This window comes from Delphinapterus leucas, chromosome 20 (assembly GCF_059928025.1).
Source record: "Delphinapterus leucas isolate spDelLeu-1000000601 "Yukka" chromosome 20, BTC_Dleu_Yukka2, whole genome shotgun sequence".
NCBI classification, from domain to species: Eukaryota; Metazoa; Chordata; class Mammalia; order Artiodactyla; family Monodontidae; genus Delphinapterus; species Delphinapterus leucas.
Window position 1 is genome coordinate 14153098 of NC_143148.1, and position 22138 is coordinate 14175235.

Below are 22138 nucleotides of genomic sequence, written 5' to 3' on the forward strand. Positions count from 1 at the left end.
ATCCCATCTTGCTTTTTTTATTCTTCCCAATTAACGACATTTCTCACCAGAGAGTTCGGCATTTCTGAACTCTCAGCACAAAGAGCCTCACTGCATTTTCTTTATAAACAACCCGTTACTGTTCCATCACGTGGATGACCTGGGATCTACTCAGCCAGTCCCCTGCGGCTGGATATTGAGGTTCTAGTGTTTTGCTTGACCAACAACGCTGCCCTCAGCTACGTGCGGGAGACAGCTGAGGGCGGATGCCCCTGGTTTGCAGACCACTTTTCCTCTCTGCCTCCTTGTCCTTGATTCCTGACAGTCTAGTTTCTGGGGGCCATGGGGACTCCTTTCTTATCTCTACTACTCACTGACTTGTGGGGTTTCAATTTCCCTTCTCAGGGAGGAGTTTCTACCCCCTCGCCCTTCAGACGTCTAAGTCCAACTGAAGAGGACAAAAGCATCCCAGATCGCCTTCCCCGTCAGGCAGCGAGAGACGGCAAGAGGAGAACATCCCTTCTGAGCCTGTGCAAGCACCCAAGGTCATGACGACACACCTCACTGGGGGCTCTGGAATGTCTTCCCGGCGACCTGGCCCCGCCTGGTAACTGCCCAGCCTGGCAGTGCAGGGCTCACTTGAGAACCCCAGCCTTGCGGCCTGGGGGCTGTGAGGATGATCCCCTGTATTCTGCTCGGTGTCTGAAGAACATGGGGTCCAGACACACGCCATACAGAGCCTGGCTGGAGGCAGGGAGAACCCTCTGCTCATCCTGGTGTGTTTCCCCTCAGAGCTTATCGTGACATTTGAGCCAGGAGGCCAGGGTTGCAACAAGAGGCTGGAGGGACCCCAGCGCTGGGGTTATCAGCTCTGCAAATGAGGCCAGCCAGACGCCTCTGCACTTGAAGGACAACAGAAACCACGCAAGTGCCAAACCACACCCGCCCCTGTGCACAGGAGAGCCTGTTCCGGTGGCCGCCTTGTGAAGGGAGCCGGATGATAGCTGTTCTTCTAACAGGGCGGGGAGCGGAGCCACCCTCCCGGCCCATCTCCCCAGAGCTGGGGAAGGGAGCCTGCAGACATTTCCTTTTGCTTCAGCTGGTCCCTACCTGTTGGTCCAAGGATGCCTTTGTAGCCTTTGGCGCTCCCAAGTTTTGAAGGTAGGGTATTTCGTGTGTGTGTGTGTGTGTGTGTGTGTGTGATGTGCGTGTGGTGCGTGTGTGGTGCGTGTGTGTGTGTGCGCTCGCCTGTGGGGTTATCTCAGCTTGACCTGTCCCTGCAGAGCTCAGAGCAGGTGTGGCCAGGCCTCAGCTCTGTGCAGGGGTGGAGGAGGCCCCGGAAGAGGGCTGGGAAGAGGGGACGCCTGGGGCCTGACCGGAGTCCCGAGGCTGGTGGGCTGGGGTGTGGGTGGCTAAGTCCTCGGTCGCAGCAGGGTTTAAGCCTGCCCAGAACCAGCCCCCACCAAGGTCAGAGCAAAAAGGCTCAAGAAGATGGGGCTGGTACAGCCAGAACGCGCACGCCCACAGCTCGCGATCGCTTTCAGAGGCAGCTGAGGATCTGGACACAGAAGCTGGACTGAGTTTTGCTCGCCACTCAGGAGCCGTACAACTCTGCACAAGACGCTGGGCCACTCTGGGCGTCAGTCTTCTCACTGGTAAAGCGGGGATCATACCAGCCCTGCGAGGTCATGTATATAAGCACTCAGTGTCACCTCATCTCGTGGCTCACTCAGCTCCAGCCACATGACCCTCTTTCTGCTCCATCAACAAGCCAAGGGCCTCTGTCCTCACCTTTGTGATGGCTACTCCCTGCCCGCAAGGCCCCTCCCCTGGCTCCTTCGCGCCTCCAGGCCTTCCCCGAGCCCTTACCCGATGTCGGGTCATCCCCTATGTGTGATCCCCACGCACAGGATCTCACAGCTGGTGTCTTCAGAGTGCCTCCTACAGGCCAAGTCCTGCTCCGTGTGCTCTACGGGCCTTACCTCCCCCGACCTCACAACCACCTCTAGGGAAAGACCTATTCTTGTCCCTATTTTACAAGTGAGGAAACAGGCAGAGAGTGCTGAGGCCACCTGCCCAGGGTCACAGCTAATAGGAGGAGGAGCTTGGAGCCGAACGTAGGCAAGATCCCTGCAGAGCCTGCCTTCCCACTATGCTCAGCTGCCCCCCCCTTTGGCTATATGAACCATCTCACTTGCTTACTTGTTTACTGCTTGCCTCCCCCGATCCATTTAGCAGGGCTGTGAGGGCCCAGGCCTTGACTCTCCTCTGTGCAGCTGTGTTTCCGACACTTGGAATGTAGTGATTCTAGCGGCCATGGCTCACGGGCCCAGCCGCTCCGCGGCATGTGGGATCTTCCCGGACTGGGGCATGAACCCGTGTCCCCTGCATCGGCAGGCGGACTCTCAACCGCTGTGCCACCAGGGAAGCCCAAGGATAGTTGTTTTTAGAAGAATTCCAGGGACGTCCCTGGCAGTCCAGTGGTTAAGACTCTGGGCTTGCAACGCAGGGGGCACAGGTTCGATCCCTGGTCGGGGAACTAAGATCCCGCATATCACGGGACGGCCAAAAAATAAAATAAAAATTAAAAAAAAAAAAAAAAAGGGAAGAATTCCAGCCAATAAATTACACAGGAATGACAGAAATGAGGACATCACTTCAATGTGACCTGTAATGACATAGGGGATCCAGGCAATGATCACGAATGACCGCTGAGAGCTGAAGGGAAACATATGGTCAAGGGTCAGGTTGCCACCATCTGAACCCTCTGAGCGCCCTTGGTATCACTCACACAGGGACAACCAGACATTTGATGCCTCCTAATGTATGCACACCTGGGAAGTGCCGTTACCAAAAGAAATTCAACCAGAATCTGATCAAGCTTCTATGCTGAACTTCAGTTTATAGGAAATACACATGCTAGAAAAACAGGTTAAAGGACACCAGAGGGGTGGTGTCCAAGCAGCTAAAGCCAGGACGTGGGAAACTCTAAAGGACAAGTGACCTGGCTTCCTCCCAAAGTAAGCTGTAAGAAAAAAATAAGAGGGAGGGGAAACTTACAGATTAGAAAAGCCTGAAGAGGCACATCAACCAAATGCCACAGGAGGAGCCTGAGTAACAAAACAACTGTTTTTAAAAAAATCTCTCTCTGATACAAAAGAAGTTAAAGATAGACTGGGCAGTTGATGCTGACTTTCTGCTAAATTTTTTAAGTGTAATAATAATTTTTTAAAGGTCCTGACTGGGTAGAGATACATTCCAAGGAGTTGGGATTGCTTCAAATAATCCAAGGTGGGGAGGTATGGAATTAAAAAAAAACCAAAAACTGGGACTTCCCCGGTGGCACAGTGGATACAACTCCGTGCTCCCAATGCAGGGGGTCCAGGTTCAATTCCTGGTCAGGGAACTAGATCCCACATGCATGCTGTAACTAAGAGTTTGCATGCCACAACTGAGGAGCCGGCAAACCACAACTAAAGAGCCTGTGTGCTGCAACTAAGGAGCCGATGAGCCGCAACTAAGGAGCCCGCCTGCTGCAACTAACACCCAGCGCAACCAAATAAATAAACATTTAAAAAGCAAACAAAAAACAAAACAAGAACTGGCCACATGTTGATAAATGTTGAAAAAAGGGGCTCAGCATACTTTTCATATGTTTGAAATGTTCCATTAAAACAAAAGAAAACAAAATGAAAAGAAACAAACACTGCACTGGCTTCCTAGTGAACAAAACCCAAGCTCATCACCATGTCCAGAAAGGCCCCCCAGTCTGTCCGTCTCTCCCATCTCGCAGCCTTGCTCTCTGTGCTCCAGCCACACCGGCCTCCCTGTGCTGCAGGAATACACCACACACACTGACACTTTGGAGACCCTGTCCTGGCTTGTTCCTGTCTCGGACCCGCTAGCCCGGAAAACTACATGGTGGCCTCCACCCGGGAGCCTTCCCTGACCACCCCGTAAGCCACTCTCCTGCCACGCTGCAAACCCTTCAACGACCCCACTTTCTCTTCTCAGACCTCATCACTGCCAGGTCCTGTATTATACATCTATTTGATGATTGCCTGTCCTCCCCTCAGGACACAAACTCCAAGGGAACTTTATTTTGTTCATCGCTGTATCCTGAGCACTTCAAATGGAGCGTGCACACAGTAAGGGCTCAATACATATGTGCTGAACAAATGAGTGAAGTGCCACGTGCCCTCAGTCAAGGACTCTTAACGCTGTGTGCGACCAAGGAGGTCGCCCGCCTCACAGGGCTGTTGTGGGGGCTGGATGGGACAGCACACACGTGGAGAGCTTCGACCGCGACTGGCTTGCAGGAGGGGTTCCACAGATATTAGCTCTGACCCCGTCACCACTATCACTTTTCCTACCGAGGGAGGGCTTCAAGTGCCAGCACCTGGGGAGCTGCCGACCTTTCAGGGTGGACAGACTTACCTCCGGGGTGTGCCGTCGTCGAAAGGCGGGATGATGACCACCTTGACGGTGACGGAGGTGCGCAGCAGGTCGATCATCTGGTCGTGGGTCAGCGTGACCACGGCCACCTTGCAGATCTCCACCAGGCGGCTGCCCTGCCGGAGGCCGGCCTGCCAGGCAAACCCGTAGTCCTCCACCTCGGCCACGGTCCCGTCGTACTTCACGTGGAAGCCCAGCTGCCCGAGCCCGTTCCGCCGCAGGGTCATGTCCACCGTCTCCCAGCCATTGGTCATCACCTGCAGGCAACACGTGGGGTCTAGCCTCACAAGCTGCTCGGGGTCAGCTCTTGTGGGAGATTCCTGGTCAGATTCTGCCCTTTGAGGCCAAAGACCCTGCTGACCCCCATCTACCCTCCCAGGTGATGTCGGGGTACGGGAGCGCAAACACCCACCTAGTCCCAGCCCGGGGTTCCTGACTTGTGGAGAAACGTGGATACCTCACACAGAGGTGGCGGTCATGAGCTGTGATCTCCAAATGCCCTCCCCCCACCCCCCGCCCCACCGTTGGTGGTCTCTGGGACTTGTTCTGGCCAATGAAGTGTGGAATGGAAATGGCATACTGTCTGGGCTGGGGCATTTCACTGCCAATTCAAGACCCTTTGCAGGCCTTTCCCCTCAGCCACAGCCTCTAGGATTATTCCGGAGAGTGGTTGTTTGGTCAGCTAGGGTCCCGAAGTTAGAATAACGTGGAGCACAGGCACCAGCTGAACCTAAGATGGATACGTGGTGGGAGTGACATAAACTTTTGTTATCTGAAGCCACTCATAATGCATCCTGACCGATATGGTGACTGTGACCAGAGTAAAAGCCAGAGAGACAACAGACCAGAGATCCTGCGACCTTTTCTAGGTTGGGGGCTTGGGCCATATTTTTTACTTCATGACATCATTCTTAGAGGTACAAACCCCTTCCCAATCTCCTTCCCAGACCGTCCCCCATCCTGGAGCCGACCAGACCACACAGGGCCATGCCTCCAATTTACTCCCTGCTTCACTTGTATGAGACTTTCGTCATGATTACCATAGATATGAGAAGCCACTGAACAGAACCCCTGGTTCTTCAGCAGGTCCTGAGGGATTCCCTCCTCTTCCTGGGACAAAAAGATTAACTTAACAAGCCATAGCTGTTAAACAAGTGACATCAGGATTTGTCTGCCCTATCCTAAAACTGCATTAAGGAAAGCGTTCGTGTAATGGTTCACGTTTCCTGTGAGAAGTCATTCCCTGGCTAGAAGGCTACCTGATGTACCTATTAGAGTAGCACAGTAAGAAAGAATTTTATGTCACAAGCCACGCTATGCATTCACACATTTACGCACGTATCCATATACACAAAAATATTCCTTGCAATCCACACTGACATTCCCGAGTGTGGGTAGCGAGAAATGAGTTTGGATGGCAAAAGACTTGCCTGAAAATGTAAACACATTTGTTCCTGGTCTGGACAGTGAGAATTTGGGAAGTGAGGAAACATGTAACACTGGAACAAAGCTCCACGAAACCAAGTCCTTCCCCACTGGGATCCACTTGGATACGTTTCAATCTTTTCTACGCTATCTTTGAGAATTGTTGATTGAGACCCAGTAATTGATTTCATAACCCAACTTGTTTACATGACAATAAGGAGTTACTGTTAATTTTTTATGTATGATAATGACAAAATAGTTATTTTTACAGAGTCCATATGTTCTAGAGATAAATGTTGAGATGTTTACTGATGAAATGATAGGATGTCTAGGATTTGTTTCAAAATAATCAGGGGAAGAGAAGGGAGGGAAGGGAAAATCAAGACAGGCCACGGGCTGATAACTATGGAAACTGGTGATGGAGCTACAAATTCACTACGTGAGTCTCTTTACTTTTCTGTATGTTTGAAAATTTCCACGATTAATAAGTTTTAAAAAGTTGGTTGGAAAGGAAAGTCTACTGTTCAGTGCCTCAAAAGAGAAAGTTGTGGGTGGCTCCATCCTAGACCACTACTTCTGCTTTGGGAGTCAAAATTCTTCTTCCCTTTGAAGCCGTCACCCTTGTGTCCGAAGAATTTGGCTGTGGGTGATTCACAGGAGAGTCCTGTGTGTCCGTGCCTGTGCCCGATTAGGCAGCACCAGCCCTGGGAGTCCCGGGCTGTTCCGAGAGCCAGCCCCCCGCAGAGGCCCTGACGGCTCAGGCACTGCTGTGCAGGAGGACTGCTAAGTGCCTTCTACTCTCCATCCTCCCCTTCTTCCTTTGAGTAATGAGACTCCCCTGCCCACCGCAAATCAAGAGTTTTGATGGGTGCATGGCCACCCGGTTAGGGACCACATTTCTCAGCTTCCCTTGCAGCTGGGTGTGGACATGTCTTGGTTTTGGGCAGTGATGGAACAGTGTGTTTAAAAATAAAATTGCTTGTCCTCCACGCTCACACTTTCTCCCTTCCTGCAGACAGGAACATGGATATGGAGTGACTCCACGTTGACCATGCTGAAAAGTACAATATCGAAGGGAAAGAAGGAGCCACAGGTGGAAGGGACGTGAGTCCCTGAGCTGTCTCTGCCAGCTTTGAGCAGCCTGAGCGCTAACTACAAGAAAAATAGACTCCCATCTTATTTCAGCCACTGGATTTCTCAGTCTCTCTCTCTCTTTCTTTTAGCAGCTCAGCCTGCAACTACCCAGTATGGCTGCTTTGGGTCATTCTGGATGGGGGAGAGAGCCAGTAGGGGAACTCGGGCTGCTCTGGCTTAGTGTCCTGAAACTTCTGTGCCATTTGCTTTTGTTTACAATCCGAAGGCAGCCCCACCCAAAGAAGAACACCATTCCCGATGTTCACAAGCTTCCAGAAAGGCTCCATGGCACACGGAACACCTTATGAGACCAAACACACAGTGAGTTCAGAGGAACCTCTGCTGTGTCATGCGGCCACCCTGCCCCCTTTAAAGCTAATTTTCTTGGGGACCGATCTCTGTGTGCCAGGCATTGGTTAAGTCCTTTCAATGCCCAATTTCTCTAACATCTCACTTATGACGTACATACAATAATTTGCTTGTTCTACAGCTGGGGAATCTGAGGCATGTCAGTGGCCCAAGGTCATAAAGCAGATCTGACTCCTTAACTCTATCTTTTAGCCCCTGTGCTGCTTCCCCTGCCTTTTTTTTTTTTTTTTTCTCTTTTATTTATTTTCCCCCTCATTCTTCACCAGGATGATTCCTACTTACTACTCTACTTTCAGTTTAAGTCATTTCCTCGGGGAAGCCTCGCTCTACCCCGGGCCAAGGCTCACAAGCTGGGGTGCTTGGTGGGTAATGGGAGATGCAGGCTGGTGACAACCATGGTCAAATGGTGCACTCACACCCTGTGTAAAGGGGGCACCCAACACCCTGCTTCAGCTGACTCCTGACCAGTATAAACATAGGCCCTGGATAGCCAGATCCCCCAGTTTTTCAAGAGAAGCCAGAAAGCTAGGTTCATACGAAATCCTCGGAAAGTTAAGCATTGGTAACTAATTAAATATGTCTGGGGGCTGCATCCCATCTGTGGGTTTGAGACCGCCCACCATGATAGGCTGCCCTGGCATCCTCAACACTCTGCCTTTTAGCCTCTTGGCACTTGTGATTCCTGTTCAGTGTCTGCCTCGGATGGGAGCCTGGGCCCACCATGGTCACTGCTGAGTCCCAGCACTGCCCGGCCCAGGGCCCGGCACATAATAAAACCTGTCGACTTAACAAACAAAGGATGTCTGAATCCCAGCTGTGCCAGGGGAGGGTGTGGACCCCTCACCCTGGAGGACTTCATAAAGAAAGACTCACCTTGTGAGCCATTTAAGATGGCCCTGTCGCTTCACAGAAGATGGCTTATGTCATCACTTCCTGGCTGCCCGGTTTCTCAGCGGGCTTTGGGGCATTGAGATTGTGAGGGGGGCTGTGGAAATGTGCTCTAAAAGCACTGCACCAACAGTAGGCACGGGGGTGGGCGTGGGACAGAGAGGATGTGGGTAAACCATGTAGCCTGGCACAGTGCCTGGCACGGTCACTGCTCAAGAAACGCAAGCTGCCGTCAGGATTTTGGGAGGAAGACCTCTCATGTTTAAGAACCCAGGCCCTTCACTCTCTCTGGGCCCTGGGCAAGTCCCTTTACCTCTCTGGACCTCAGCTTCCTCATCTGTGAATCGGGGGTGATAACAGTATCTCCCTCACTGGGCTTTTGGGAAGAAGAAATGCAAGGTTGTGCAAGGCTGCAAGCAGTCAGACAGTCGGCCCCCCACGAATGGCCACTTTTGCTATTACTACAGGGTAGCACGCATGCGACTATTCAGTCCGCGGTCACTGAGTGCCTGCTGCACACCAGACGCTGGCCTAGGTGCTGAGGACACAGCGGCAAACAACAAATACGTACACATACACGTCAGGTGGTGGTAGGGGCTATCGAGAAAATTAAAGCGGGGAAAGTGGGTGGAATAAGCTCAGGGCCGAGTTGGGGAGGGGAGTTTGCAATTTTGGATAATGAGGCCTCACTGACAGGTGACATCTGACTAAAGGCATATACAAGGGGAGGGAGCCATGTGGGGAGGAGGGAGTGTTCCAGCAAGAGGGCACCGTCAGTGCAAAGGCCCTGAGGCTGGATGCCTGATGAGCACACTCGGGGAACAGCAGAGGTCTGTGTGCCTGGAGCAGAGAGAGCAAGGGGGGACAAGAGCAGAGAGGCTGACAGAGAGGCCATGCAGGGCCTCAGGGGCCACCGTAAGGAATTGGGCCTTTACCCAGAGTGAGCTGAGGGGTTTGAGCAGAGAAGTGACATGATCGGATCCCTCTGACGACCTTACTGAGAAGAGACCACAGGGAAGCAAGTGTTGATGCAAAGGAGACCAGCGAGGAGGCTACCGGATAGGCCAGGAGGGGCTATGGAAGGGGGAGAAGTAGTGTAGCCTGCCTACTGGAGATGGAGCTGACAGATTGGATGTGGGTGTGAGAGAAAGAGGAGTGAGGCTGATGCTGAGGCCTCTGATCCCACAAATAAGTGATGGGCTTGTCCTCTGCTGACACAGGAGAACCCTGGGAGGCATGGGGATAGGAAACTAGGAGCTTGCTCTTAAATCAGATTTTTTTTTTTTTTTTGCGGTACATGGGCCCCTCACCGCTGTGGCCTCTCCAGCTGCGGAGGACAGGCTCCGGACGCGCAGGCTCAGCGGCCATGGCTCACGGGCCCAGCCGCTCCGCGGCATGTGGGATCTTCCCGGACCGGGGCACGAACCCGTGTCCCCTGCATCAGCAGGCGGACTCTCAACTACTGCGCCACCAGGGAAGCCCGGAGCTTGCTCTTAGACATGTTAAGTTTCAAGGTCGAGTGGAGACGCCGGGCAAGCAGTTAGTTATCAGCCTCAAGTCTGGGCACAAACAGGTTTTGGAGTCAGAAAAATCTGGATTCAGATCCCAGTCTGCCACCTACTGTATGACCTTCTGTGAGTATCTATACCTCTCTGAACCTTGCATTTCTCATCTGTCAAGTGGGGATAAAAACAGTGCCTACATTCCACAGGGTGGGTGAAGAACTGTGAGGTCATGCACGTAAATGGCTCATTAGCACAGAGTCAGGGTTCAGTCATCTCATTCAACTAACCAACTAATCAGCATTTACTGACCACCTACTACGTGCCAGCTCTGATCTGTGCATATGAGATAAGCAAGTGAGCAAAACAGTCAGAGGCCCTCGTTCACGGACCTCACATCCTAATGGGAAATCTACACACAAGCTACTGTGGTAGTCTAAGGCGGGGCATGAATTTTGGAGTCAGGGAAGCTGAGAGCAGGGCTTTACCGATCCAACTGAACTCAAAGAGCAAGTGCAAAGGCCTAGAAGGGTGAGGACAGCCAGCTGTCACAGTGGCCTCTGGAGGTCACGGCCTCCCAAGTCAGGCCAGCTTGCCTGGGCCACATAACTCATTCAATCCTTAAAACTTTTACATGATGTAGGATGATTACTGTTCCCATTTTTCAGATGGGGAAACTGAGTCACCCAGCGGTTAAGTAACAGGGTGAGGTTACACAGCTGGTAAGTGGCAGTGCCGGGAGTTGAAGCCAGGCCTTCCGATTCAAGAACCTGTGTTAACTCCCGTGATACACTGCCTTCTCTATTCCACGCATGACATGCCATTCTGCTAAACCCACTGAGAGCCAATCACCGACCACAGCATTCCTCCACACGGGGCTCAGATGTGGCCTTAGTACTTCTTAGCCCAATGCTTCAAACAGCCATTACCAACTAAGTTGTCATGTGACTTGAAACCAATCTGCTACCCTTGGTTTGGCAACAGTCTGAGCCTGAGCTACCGAGAGCTTAGGGTTAAGATTTTTATCCAGACTGTGAGTCTTTGTTTTTTAACAGGAGATGTTAAACCACTCACGTTTATTGTGATTACTGATGTGGAATTATTCCTGCCATATAATTTTCTGTTTGTTTTCTTTTATTATGCTTTTGTATACTCCCCACCACAACATCCTGTTTCTGTCCTATATTTTAATGGTCTGGAAACCTTTCATTCTGTTTTAATTCTTCTGGAAAGTATCCTTACATTTTGAACATGCGTTTAAACTTATCTTTCCTATCAACATCTTGAGTGAGTAAATATGCCTTTTGTCCTCCCAAGGTGATGGCACGGAGAGCCTCGGGCACCTTCCCCAGAAAGAACCCAGGCTGTGGGACCCACTAGACCCCTGGTGTGTAAGTGACAATTCTGATTCTCTTGGGGCCGATGAGTGTCCTGGCCTAACTGACTGGGCTCAGGGAGGCATTCTGGTGGTTCCTAAGGCCTCTGCCAGACCACAGAACTGCAGCACCCTTGAGAAGCTCTCTCCCTTACCTTCAGCCTCTGGACAATTTCCCTTATGTCCTCCACAGAACCTTCAGAGGCCTTTAGGAAGATGTGGTCCCCTCGCCCGTAGAAGATTTTGAGCGTCGAGGAGTCTGGGGTCCAGCCGATGACATCCCCGCAGTAGCAGTTGAACACCACCTCCTTGGTGCGTAGATCCAGGAGCACCACAAACTCGTTGGAAATTCCCAAAATGCAGTCGATTTCTACCCCCTGGGCGAAGTCCTCAGCCGCCACCCTCCAGGCGATGGCCCCAGCGCTGTGCTGCTCAGCGCCTGCCCGGGCTTTTGTCTTCTCCTTCTTCTTGGAGGTCAGGGAGATGAGGTTGAACTTGCCGGTGGAGTCAATGGGTGTGTTGGAGACACAGTTTTCAGCCAGGTCCTTGAGGTACTCCTGGCGGGTCCTGGTGGCCATGGTGTGGAACTTGTCGGACTTGTGCGCGGCATTCTCAGCATTAATCACCTTGGCCAGCAAGAAGTCTCTGAAGACATCAGATTTGCGGAATGTGGTTCCACTGGGGATGGGGGGTCCGAAAGGAGGAGCGTCTTTGGATCGGGTCACAGCCATACTGAGGAGGGAGAAATTATTTAGATGGTAGAAAGACAGGCACTTGAGAGTTCCTTTAGAAAGACAATACATGACCAGAAGGAGGAGTTTCCTTTCTAAGAACGGAAGTCTACGGCTAACTAGTAAGTTGTCAGCCGACTAGACTGGAAACTGGAGAAAGTCTTAGGGCACATGCATGCATTTTTACTTCCTATACAACAGATGTTAGAACATCCACTGATATTCAAAGGATAATTTTCCTAGCATTGTTCAACTTCAGTTTATCTTGTTTTACATACATACAGGCTTGCGGTAAATTATAGTTTGGCAAAAATTCACCCCTTCCTCTCTACATTTGTGGGCAGGTACATCCCCACCCCACTGAGCCTGAGCCTGGTCATGTGACTTGATGTGGACAATGGCTTTCGAGCAAAGGCACAAATGTGTGTGTGGACCAGGCCTGCCTCCTATGCACCTGCCCTCGCCGTGACGTGAACATGCCCCTACTGGTCCAGGAGGGTGAGGACACCTGGAGCAAACCTGCAGCCAGGGCCAGCCAGACCTCAGCTGACCTGCAGGTGTGTGAGCCAAGAAGAAATGATAATGTTTGTGAGCCACTGAGCTTTGGGGTGGCTTGTTAAGCAGCAGTATTGTAGGAACACCTGAGTGACATGGAACGTTCTGTGAGTTACTCCTTTCACACACTTGTGTAAGACCAACACACTGTGCAAATCATCTCTACAAAGGCTGTTCTGAAAACTCATTGTATGGGGAAGTCAGGATGGGGCTCTTCCTACTTCAGTTTTGACTGAGATGCTATTATGATCGAAATCAGATAGCAACTGGGTGAGAAAGTAAAAAGGAAATGATCTAAAACCTGTTCCCCCAAATAACCTTCTCACCCACTATGCAAATTAGAGAGGGAAGATCTCATTGGGAGGAAAATCTTTGGAGAAAGTGGCCCCATGAATAGGGGCTGTCCCTAGGTGACCCTTATATTTGGGAGGAGACTTGGGTCTGCTCCTGCCTGGGAGATCTAGAAGGTGGGCAGGGAGCCCCCGCAGAGCCCAGAGAGCACGCAGCCAGCTGTGACCAGAGCCCCAGTGACATTTCCCTGTCTCCCGTTTTCTCCTTGTGCTCCAACCCTGGACAGGTCAGAAACTGGCAGTGAGCAGGCCTGGGAGAGGGGAAGTGCAAGGCGGAGAAACAGAGGACAGGGAAGCAGGCTCCCCATCCACCGAGGTTCCCAGGCAGAGGCAATCCTGAGCTGGGAGGCAGGAGATTTGCTGATAAGTCAAGTTTAGACTTGATGAACCTCGTTTGTGACATTCGAGACTCAGTGGCTGGCTACAAGTTAGACGATTTCTAGTATTAGGCAGAAAGGCTATAGCACCTGCCAGAGTGAACACCCAGGGTGCAGGGGAAGACAACTCTCAAGGAAAGACATTTAAAGGGGCTCCAGAGACACCATGAGTTGTGCTGTTTACATAATGACGATTAAAAAACAGTATGAGGTGCTGGAAACGAGGTTTTTCTTAGAGAGTACTGCATTCACCTTCTATAAAAATGTCAGCTTGTGATTACGGTGCTGGGAGAGGTTTCATACCATAAGACAATTTTTAAAATAATGAGATTCTTGATTAAAACCTGTTTTGTGAAACCCAATCACAATGAAAGGCTTGTTCAGGTTTCGACTCCCAAGCTCCCACCCAACTTGACAAGACGACAGGGTGACATTCATGCATTTGTTTGACCAGCGCTTCTGGGACGCGCCCCCTCTTGGGCCCTGGGGATTTAGTGTTCCGGGAAGGCCGCTGTGAGGAAGAGAAATTACACTGGGATCTGCAGCTGAGTAGGAGACAGAGCAAGAGCTAAGGGAAGGGCCGTGCAGGCAGTGGGCACGGGAGGAACAAGGCCCGACAGGAAAGAGCACGCGCAGGGCGAGGTGAGGCCGGGGTGCCCGGAGCCCAGGCAGTGAAGGGTGGAAGGCTGATGAGGTCACCAGGGACCAGGCCAGGCAGGGCCCTGATGGCGAGTTAGCGCTTTTCATCCCGAAACAAGCAACCATTTTACCATCTGGGCTGGCTATTCACCACCTGTGCCCCCAGACGCAGTCTCTGCCATTTTCTGCCCTGGAAGGTGGGTTTCTACAGGCTGTGCGACCTTCACTGGGTTCCCCTGGCCAGGCTACGGGAAGGTGAGAGGAGAGAGGGTGGAGTATTTATTTCTCTTCACTGCCTCCCTGCTGGGCTCGGACGGCGGCAGTGGCTGTAGTCCTGGGCCCTTTACTCAACAGCCACAGCTTCTGCTGTGCAGCCCCTCTCCCAAAGCCATAGTTCTCCCTAGTTTCCAGAAACTTCTCCCATTCCCTTCTGACCTCATCCCTGGGGGTGGGGTAATGGCTCCCTGCTGTTGCTGGTCCCTGGATGTCTCATTTTCCTGTATTGGTTCCCTTAACATACCCACACCTATTAGTCTGTTCATTAATCCCTCAGTTAAAACCCAGAGTGGGGGGCACCTGCTTCTTGCCGGTCCCTGATGAATGCAGGTGCCAGGCTGACAATCTGTAAGGATCACCGTGGCCGCCCCATGAAGAAAGGGATGGGCGGGACCAGAGAATGTGCAGGAGACCATGGAGGGAGCTACTGCAGACTCAGGTGGGTCAGGCCAGACCCCTTGCTCTCCACCTCCACGGTTCACTGGGCAGTGAAACCTTCTCTACATCCCGGGAATGTGTGTGGGCGGGTGCGACCCACCTGGGCTCAGCTGATGCCCCAGAGCCAGCACAGGTGTTCAATACCGATTAAAGTAATGATTTAAACTTGAACAGACAGACCAAGAAGAAACAGATTCCTACCAATGGGTAGGTTTGACAGAAAAAGGCATTTCCCGGTGGAGAGGTTCTTCAAAGGCCACACAAACCAGGCAGCTTTTCCTCTGTGGGAAATCCTGTGGGCGTGGCCTTGCCTCCAGGCAGGTGGATGGATAAGACAACCTCGCCAGTCTCTCTACTCTAATTAAAGCCGTGTTCAGACTGTGCTTTACAGATGTGAATGGCTCTGCAACTTCTTCATTCTGGACGTGGCTGCTTATAGTGACAGATTTGGGCTCTTCCCATAGTCCTGATTCATGATTTTAAGAATTATGAAACTGCAAGCTGCCGAAGGTTTCTGGACAATCAGAACAGCTGGTCCCTCACTTCCCCAGCAGGAGGGATGGGGTTTCCCCAGCCCACAGGCTGCAGGGATGCTGGTGCGCTATGCAGAAAGTACGCACTTGAAGCGAGCGGCAAAGGGCGGCACCTCCTTATGCAGCCAGGAGATGGTGCGACCACCAGGTCACCTGGTCGCTGTAGCTCAGTATTTCTAGAACACTCACAATTATTTATTCAACAACTATCTTCTCAGGGCCTACAATGTTTGGGCCAGGCATGTGTCTAGTTGGCAAAGGCGTCTTTGCGGTCCTCTACATGGCAAGCGCCGGGCCAGCATAGATGTATGAAGGTGAGTATGACGTGGGGTTACCCTCGAAGGAGGCGAGAGTCACATCAACAGTTTGTTCCTACAGGGTGATGAATGCTGAGACAGAAACGTGTTTGGAGACACCGGGGCGGGGGGGACAGGGGAAGGTCAGTCCAGAGAGCAGCTGCGTGTGGGGAAGGAGAGGAGGGGAAGAAAGGGGTTGCAGGAGGGGCAGCTTTGGTTGTATCTCTAACATTTTCTTTCTTCAGAAATAAAGGGAGAGCTGAAGCAAATATGGCAAAATGTTAACATCTGTTAGATTTGGTGGTAGGCACATGGGTGTCTGTTATATTATCCTCTGTACTTTTCAGCATGTTTAAAACATTACATAATAAAAATATTTCAAATTAAACTGCGAAAAAAAACAAGAAAGCTTCGAGCGTCAGAAAAAAAGAGATCATTCTGGAAACCACGTGAAGGCCGGCCTGGAAAGGCAGGAGGTCAGCCGCAGGCTCCTGCGATAAACCAGGTAGGAGAGGGGAGCTCACAGTTAGGAGAAAGGGGAGAAAGGCCCACCCAGCAGCCCCCAGCTTCTGATGTGCTACAGGAGGGCTGTGTCCTTCTGTGTCTGCGTGTATGTGTGTGTGAGCTCGAGAACAACTCCATCTTTGCTCACCAGGGCTACCTTTGAGCTGCTGAGGAACATCGACAGCATCTACGTAACCTCAGGCCCACATGGAGCCTGGAGGTGCAGGGCCTCGTAGCTGCTGCTCCGTCCCGGGAACAAATGGGTGGGGGTGAGGGAGGGGGGCTGCAGGCCTGGACCTGGGCCATGTGAAGGCCCTGCCATGCGGTGTACTGGCTCCCAGCGGCCACTGGGCAACACATCTAGCCTGGTGGTCAAACAGCACGTCCTGCATATTGGAATCCACCTCCCTTCTCTCACACATTTGGCCAAGAAGAAACTGGTAGATTCTGGCAATTCCACTGAGACCACCCAGTGTACCTACGCACATACCCTTTGGCCCAGTAACTCCATGCTCGGGACTTTATCTATCCCAGCTGTGTACTTGGACGCGTGTGCGATGACAGTCTAAACTAGGTTATGGAGACTTCCCTGGCAGTCCAGTGGTTAGGACTCAGTGCTTTCACTGCTGAGGGCCCGGGTTCAATCCCTGGTCAGGGAACTAAGATCCCACAAGCAGCACAGCATGGCCAAAACACAAAAACAAAAAACAAAAAACCCCCACAAAACTAGGTTATGCACTGCAGGGGGGGAGTGTAACAGCAGGCAACAGGAAACAACCCAAACGCCCATTGATAAGGGATGGGGGGAGGTTCTCAGGCATCCACGTGATGGACTAATAGGCAGTCATAAAGAAGGAAGAGGCACTTTAAGGACTGGTGTGCAAAGTTCTCAAAGGCTGTTGAGTGAAGAAATACAGGATGCAGAACAGTGTGTGGGATACGGAACCACGTGTGTTAAAAGGTGGAAAAGGAATACTTGTAAGCATTTGCCTGTATGGCCCGAAGGCATCAGGATACGTTGAGAAATAGCTAATAGTAGTTGCCTCTGTGACAGGCAACAGGGTGGTTGGGGGTCAGAGGTGAGAGGCCAGAGAGCTTTCCATTTGTCCTTTGGGGGCCAGCCACGCCCCCAGGTGAGAACTGGTGCTTTGGGAGGACGCTGAATGGGTCTGAGGCTTGTGTCACTTCTCGATCTGCGAACTAAGAGAAGCCTCAGCTCTGCCTCCCGAGGGGGGCCCCTGCCTGCCCTGTCTCCATCCTTCCATATTCCGATTTTCCTGTGCCTCTCAGCCCATGCGCCCTGTGCCCAGGCACAGCTGGTGGTCTTACTCTAGCATGGGCACGTGACCCCAAGCAGGTCAATGAGCCTCAGTCCTGGGGCTTCTTTTCCTGGGAAAGGAAAGCTGTCTTTTTGCTGGATTTGCGGCTGGGAAGATGTTAAGCTTGGAGCTGCCAGCAAACGAAGTGACAGACAGGGAAGTGGAGCACATCCGGCTAGGCCTGAACGTGTCATTTATGAGAACCAACGTACATAACTGCCTTTTTGAGGTGGGTTTTCTGTCACTTGCAAGCAAAAGATTCCAGGCAAATACAAATCCCTGATGGTTTGCTTATCGAAACTGGGGTGACATGCCCCTTTCTGGTTAAGAATCACTCTCTCAGAAGGTGTGAGAAGGTGTGAACAGAGCTCCCCTACTGAAGCACAAACAAGAAACGCAGGAGGCAGCCCACCTGGGCCAGCTGTCCCCCCGCTCTCTCTCTGCCGCACGCTGCCTGGATGCTGGAAACCAGCTTCTGTGGTCTCCGGTGCATGCAGGGTAGGGTGCAGGCGCGTACCTGTAGCAGACGCTATCGGTGCAGGGCTTGTGGACTCGGACAATGATGAAGACGTGCTGAAAGTGGGAGCGGATGTTCTTGGGGGTGAAAGGCAGCGCCCCAGGCTCCTGGAAGATGATTGTCACGATGTCGTTTCCTATGTGCCTCTTCCTTAGTAGCTGGTAAACGGCGGGGAGAGGAAAACGTCATGGTCGGCTCAAGGCTCACGATCCGCCCTGTCACCTCCCTGCCGTCTCTTTCAGGGCTCCCCCTCGCTCACTCTGCTCCAGCCACACTGGCCTCCTGCTGCCCCTCAAACACTCCAGAGACATTTCCTCCTCAAGGCCCCTGCCCTGACTCTTCCCGCTGCCTGGAACGTTCTTCCCCCAGATCCCCACATGGCTCACTCCCGCCCTCCCTCCTTTCAGGTCTTGGCTGAAAGGTCACCCTCCCACAAGGCCTTCGCTGACTGTCTTATCCATGATGTCACCCCCTCTGCTTTTCTGCCTTTATTACTTAACACTCGTTGACACTTAGCGTACAGCGGCTTCCCCTCTTCCTTTTGTTTCTTGTCTGTCTTTTCCCACTACCATGTCAGCTCCGTGAGAACAAGGGTTTTGTCAGCTTTGTTTGCTGCCCCCTGCTGTATCCTCAGTGCCTAGAGCAGAGCCTGGCACACAGCGGCTGCTCAAGAAACATCTCTTGGAGAAGAGCATGGGCTGGCGGCTTTCGACTTGCTCAAGGCCATGCTCACAGACGATGGCAGAGTCAGACCCGAGACCACTGGCAGGGCCCATCCCTGCTGCCGCCCCTTCTCGGACACCTGAGTTGAGAAGGCTGGGGTAGCAGCTTCAGACCAGCCCACAGGAGCCCTGTCCTTTCTCCCCTGCCTGTCACGGTCTCTGAGAAAAACTCTGTCATCTTTGTAGGCAATGATGTACTCACGACATTTTACTTGTTTGCTGAAATTACATTGTTCTTATTTGTACAAGTTTAGTCTTCATGTAACTGTTAGGAATCCCCATTGGCCACGTGAGGTCCGCAGATGGGAGACACATGTAGCTCTACATGAGGTGGCCCGTGGTGTGAAATCCAGTCACACAGAGTGGCACAACTCACACTGTTGAACTCTTAGCTCTTTATGTGTGTTTTACACTGGATTAAATTAAATTGCTAGATAAAGTACCCATTTACTGTGGCCGGCCCTGTACTAGGCATTTTACATCCACATCTGAAAGCTGCAACCTCGTTTCATCTTTTTTTTAAAATTTTTATTTATTTATTTATTTTGGGGCTGCATTGGGTCTTCTTTGCTGCATGCGGGCTCTAGGGTGTGCGGGCTCAGTAGTTGTGGCTCGCCGGCTCTCGAGCGCAGGCTAAATTGTTGCGGTGCACGGGCTTAGCTGCTCCACGGCATGTGGGATCCTCCCGGACCAGGGATAGAACCCGTGTCCCCTGCACTGGCAGGCGGATTCTTAACAACCGCGCCACCAGGGAAGTCCTCGTTTCATCTTTACAACAAGGCTGTGAGTCATTAACTCATCCTACCTCCTTTTACCGATGAGAAAAGTTAGGTTCCCGGGGGTTAAACGTCTTGCCCTAAGTCACACAGTCATGGAGGGAAACAGCCAGGATTTGAACCCGCTTCTGCTGGACTCCACAACCCAAGCTTTGCCCACCATGCCTCCCAGACGTCCAGGAGTAGGTTTCTGTCTGCTTCCTGTGCGCCTCCCATGTCGGGCCCTGACTCAAGCCCCAGTTTCATGCATGAGTACAGGGTCCTTTCCCAATGACCCTGAGACATGGGTGCTACCATTCCGCCCATTTTACAGAGGAGGGATCTGAGGCTCAGGGAGGTGAGATTACACAGCTAGGAAGTGGCAGAGAAAGAACTCCAACCCAAGCCTAATGACAGCAATGCTCTTACAGCTGCTATTAGGTGAACCTTCTGAAATCACCGATATTTGACCATTTTCGGCCAGTAAAATCTACAACATCACCTGTACCAATGGAAAAAAATATATACACTAAACCATAAGTCTGTGGGGTTTCTGTTCATTAGAAACTGCTCCCGGACTGAGCATGCATGGCGTGTCCAGGTGAGGAGGCTCCTGGTGGTAGGCGTCAGCTGTTGCACCCACCTAGCACCTCCTCCTCTTCCTTCTGGCAGCCGTGTCCATCCCCTTTGGGAAAGCACCTCCCTGATCTCTGTCAACGTTTCAAGCTGAGCTGACCTCACTCGCCCTCTCTAGGGGTGGGCATGTCCTTCAGGCTTGGCCAGTCAGCCCATTCCATCCCTGCCCTGGGCCTGGCAAGTGAGTGGTCCAATGAGATTCATTCCTGAAACGTTTCTGGGACTTCTGCAAGGCACAGCTCTCTTTCTCCCGCGGTAGCAAAGCTGGTGGGATGTAAGGCGAGGGCTGCTGGGGGGCGACTCTGCACTACTTGGGAAGATCTGTGAATAAGGCCACTACGGAGAAAAGCAGAGGCGAGAAATGCAAAGAATTCCTAACATTGTTTGAGCTCCTGGATCCAGCCATACCTAAAGCCAGCCCTCTCCCAGTACTTGAGAATTACCTAACCCAGTAAATCCCATTTTTTGCTTTTGCCAGTTTGATTTGTGCTTCTATCACTTGCAGTCGAAATAATGTTGACTGATTCACTTTTTTTTTTTCCATAGGATCCCTGATGACTCAAGAGACTCTTGAGGGGAGTTGGGGTAGAAGGATGGCCAAGGAAACAGAAGAAAACTGACAGTGAATGACACCTGACCTAGTCTCCAACCCCCAGGTGATGAGACCGTGATGCAGAGGGTCTCCAGGGCCAAAGGCCTCCCCGTTCTGCACAGGATGGTGCCAGGGGAGCCACTGCCGGGCAGGCAGCCAGCTAACAGCTGTGGGGAGGGAGAGCGCCACGGCTTCAGCTGTGCACCCACTGTAAGTCACTTGGGGCCCCCACCCTGGGCCCCACTGACCTGCTGCCTGTTGTTGGGGGTATAAGGGAGCAGGGTGGAGACATGGAACATGATCTCATAGTCCTGGTACGTCGTGTAGAGGGAGTGGGTTCCCGTGGAGTCAGCTGAAACAGAAACACCAGTTAGCACCACGCCTCCAAAACCCCTGGGCTCCTGCCATATCCCACATGCCATCTGTGTTAGTTTTTTTTTTTTTTTTTTTGCGGTACGCGGGCCTCTCACTGTTGCGGCCTCTCCTGTTGCGGAGCAGAGGCTCCAGACACGCAGGCTCAGCGGCCATGGCTCATGGGCCCAGCCGCTCCGCGGCATGTGGGATCTTCCCGGACCGGGGCACGAACCCGTGTCCCCTGCATCAGCAGGCGGACTCTCAACCACTGCGCCACCAGGGAAGCCCTGTGTTAGTTTTTAACTCGATGTTTTCACTTAACTCCACCCTTTAAAATCCAGTAAATTTAGATAAAAAGGAAGCCATACATTAAGCACCCACCAGACTGGTAAACATTTAAGAGTCTGACAGTGCCAAGGGTTGGTGGGGATGTGGGGCAACTGGAACCTTCTGTGTGGCTGGTCAGGGGGTACAACCACTTGGGAAAACTCTTTAGTAAGATCGACTGAACCTGCAGATAGGCTTAATTGATGACCCAGCACTTCATCTCCTAGGATCACAGCCTAGAGAAATTGTACACAGATGCCCCAGAATACGGGTACAAGTATCCTCCAAATGTTAGTCCAAGGAATAGGTAAACAGTTCATAATGTGGAAAAGTACACGGCCGTGAAAAGAAATGAGTCACAGCCACCACATGGGCAAATCCCACGAATACAATGGCCAGACACAAAGGAGCACACACCGTATGATTCCATTCACATTATGTTGTCAAACAGGCAAAACGAATTATATTATTTAGAGATGCATATGAAGATGGCAAAACTATGACGAAAAGAAGGAAATGATAATCGTACGAGTCAGAATACTGTTCATCTCTAATGGGAGGGAGTTATGACCAGGGAGAAACACCTGATTAGGGGCTCTAATGGGGGAAACTGAGGCACAGGGAGGGAGTGACTTGCCCAAGGTCACGCACACTTCAGTCAGTGGTGGCGTCTGGACTGGAACTCAGGCTATCTGACTCCAGAGTGTTTCCTTAACAGTATTCAATGCTGCCTCTTATGAGTTTCAAAATTCTCATAGGAAACAGACCAAAATCCCTAATCTTTAGCCCTAAAGGTCCTGCACGGTAAGGCCCCCGCCTGCCTCCCTCACTTCCTCCTTCACATTAATTCCCTGAACAACAGCCTTTTGACCTCAGGGCTTTTGCACGTGCTGTTCTTTCTCCCTGGAACGCACTTCCTGCTCCCTCTCTGCCTATTTTATTCCAACTCATCCCTCTCGGGTCACATGCCATGTTCTTGAGGCCCAGCCCCCACATGAGGCTGGGTTCCCCATATTTTCTTGTATCATCTTGAACTGCTCCTTCCTGCCCAGGGAGGACAGCCAGGGGGTTGTTTTTGCTGGATGCGTGA

General features: G+C 51.9%; 1 protein-coding gene and 1 long non-coding RNA gene across 18 annotated transcripts in view; one reads left to right on the plus strand and one right to left on the minus strand.

Annotated features, from left to right (window-relative positions):
* The window catches only part of SIPA1L3 (signal induced proliferation associated 1 like 3), a 237412-nt gene that overhangs the window by 59290 nt on the left and 155984 nt on the right, over positions 1–22138 (minus strand). For all 17 annotated transcript variants that reach the window (XR_016390937.1, XR_016390938.1, XR_016390939.1 and 14 more), the window contains 4 exons: positions 20616–20719; positions 17663–17820; positions 11283–11859; positions 4417–4691 (listed from right to left, as the gene is read on the minus strand). Coding sequence is in view for 14 of the 17 variants with exons in the window: in XM_022586228.2 (XP_022441936.2) it covers positions 4417–4691; positions 11283–11859; positions 17663–17820; positions 20616–20719 (1114 nt within the window). In the remaining 3 variants the exon portion in view is untranslated. The remainder of the gene's footprint in view (positions 1–4416; positions 4692–11282; positions 11860–17662; positions 17821–20615; positions 20720–22138) is intronic.
* Positions 1702–16067, plus strand: LOC111181241 (uncharacterized). Its single transcript, XR_016390940.1, has 3 exons — positions 1702–9884; positions 11070–11143; positions 11321–16067. It is a non-coding gene; the product is annotated as an uncharacterized LOC111181241 (long non-coding RNA).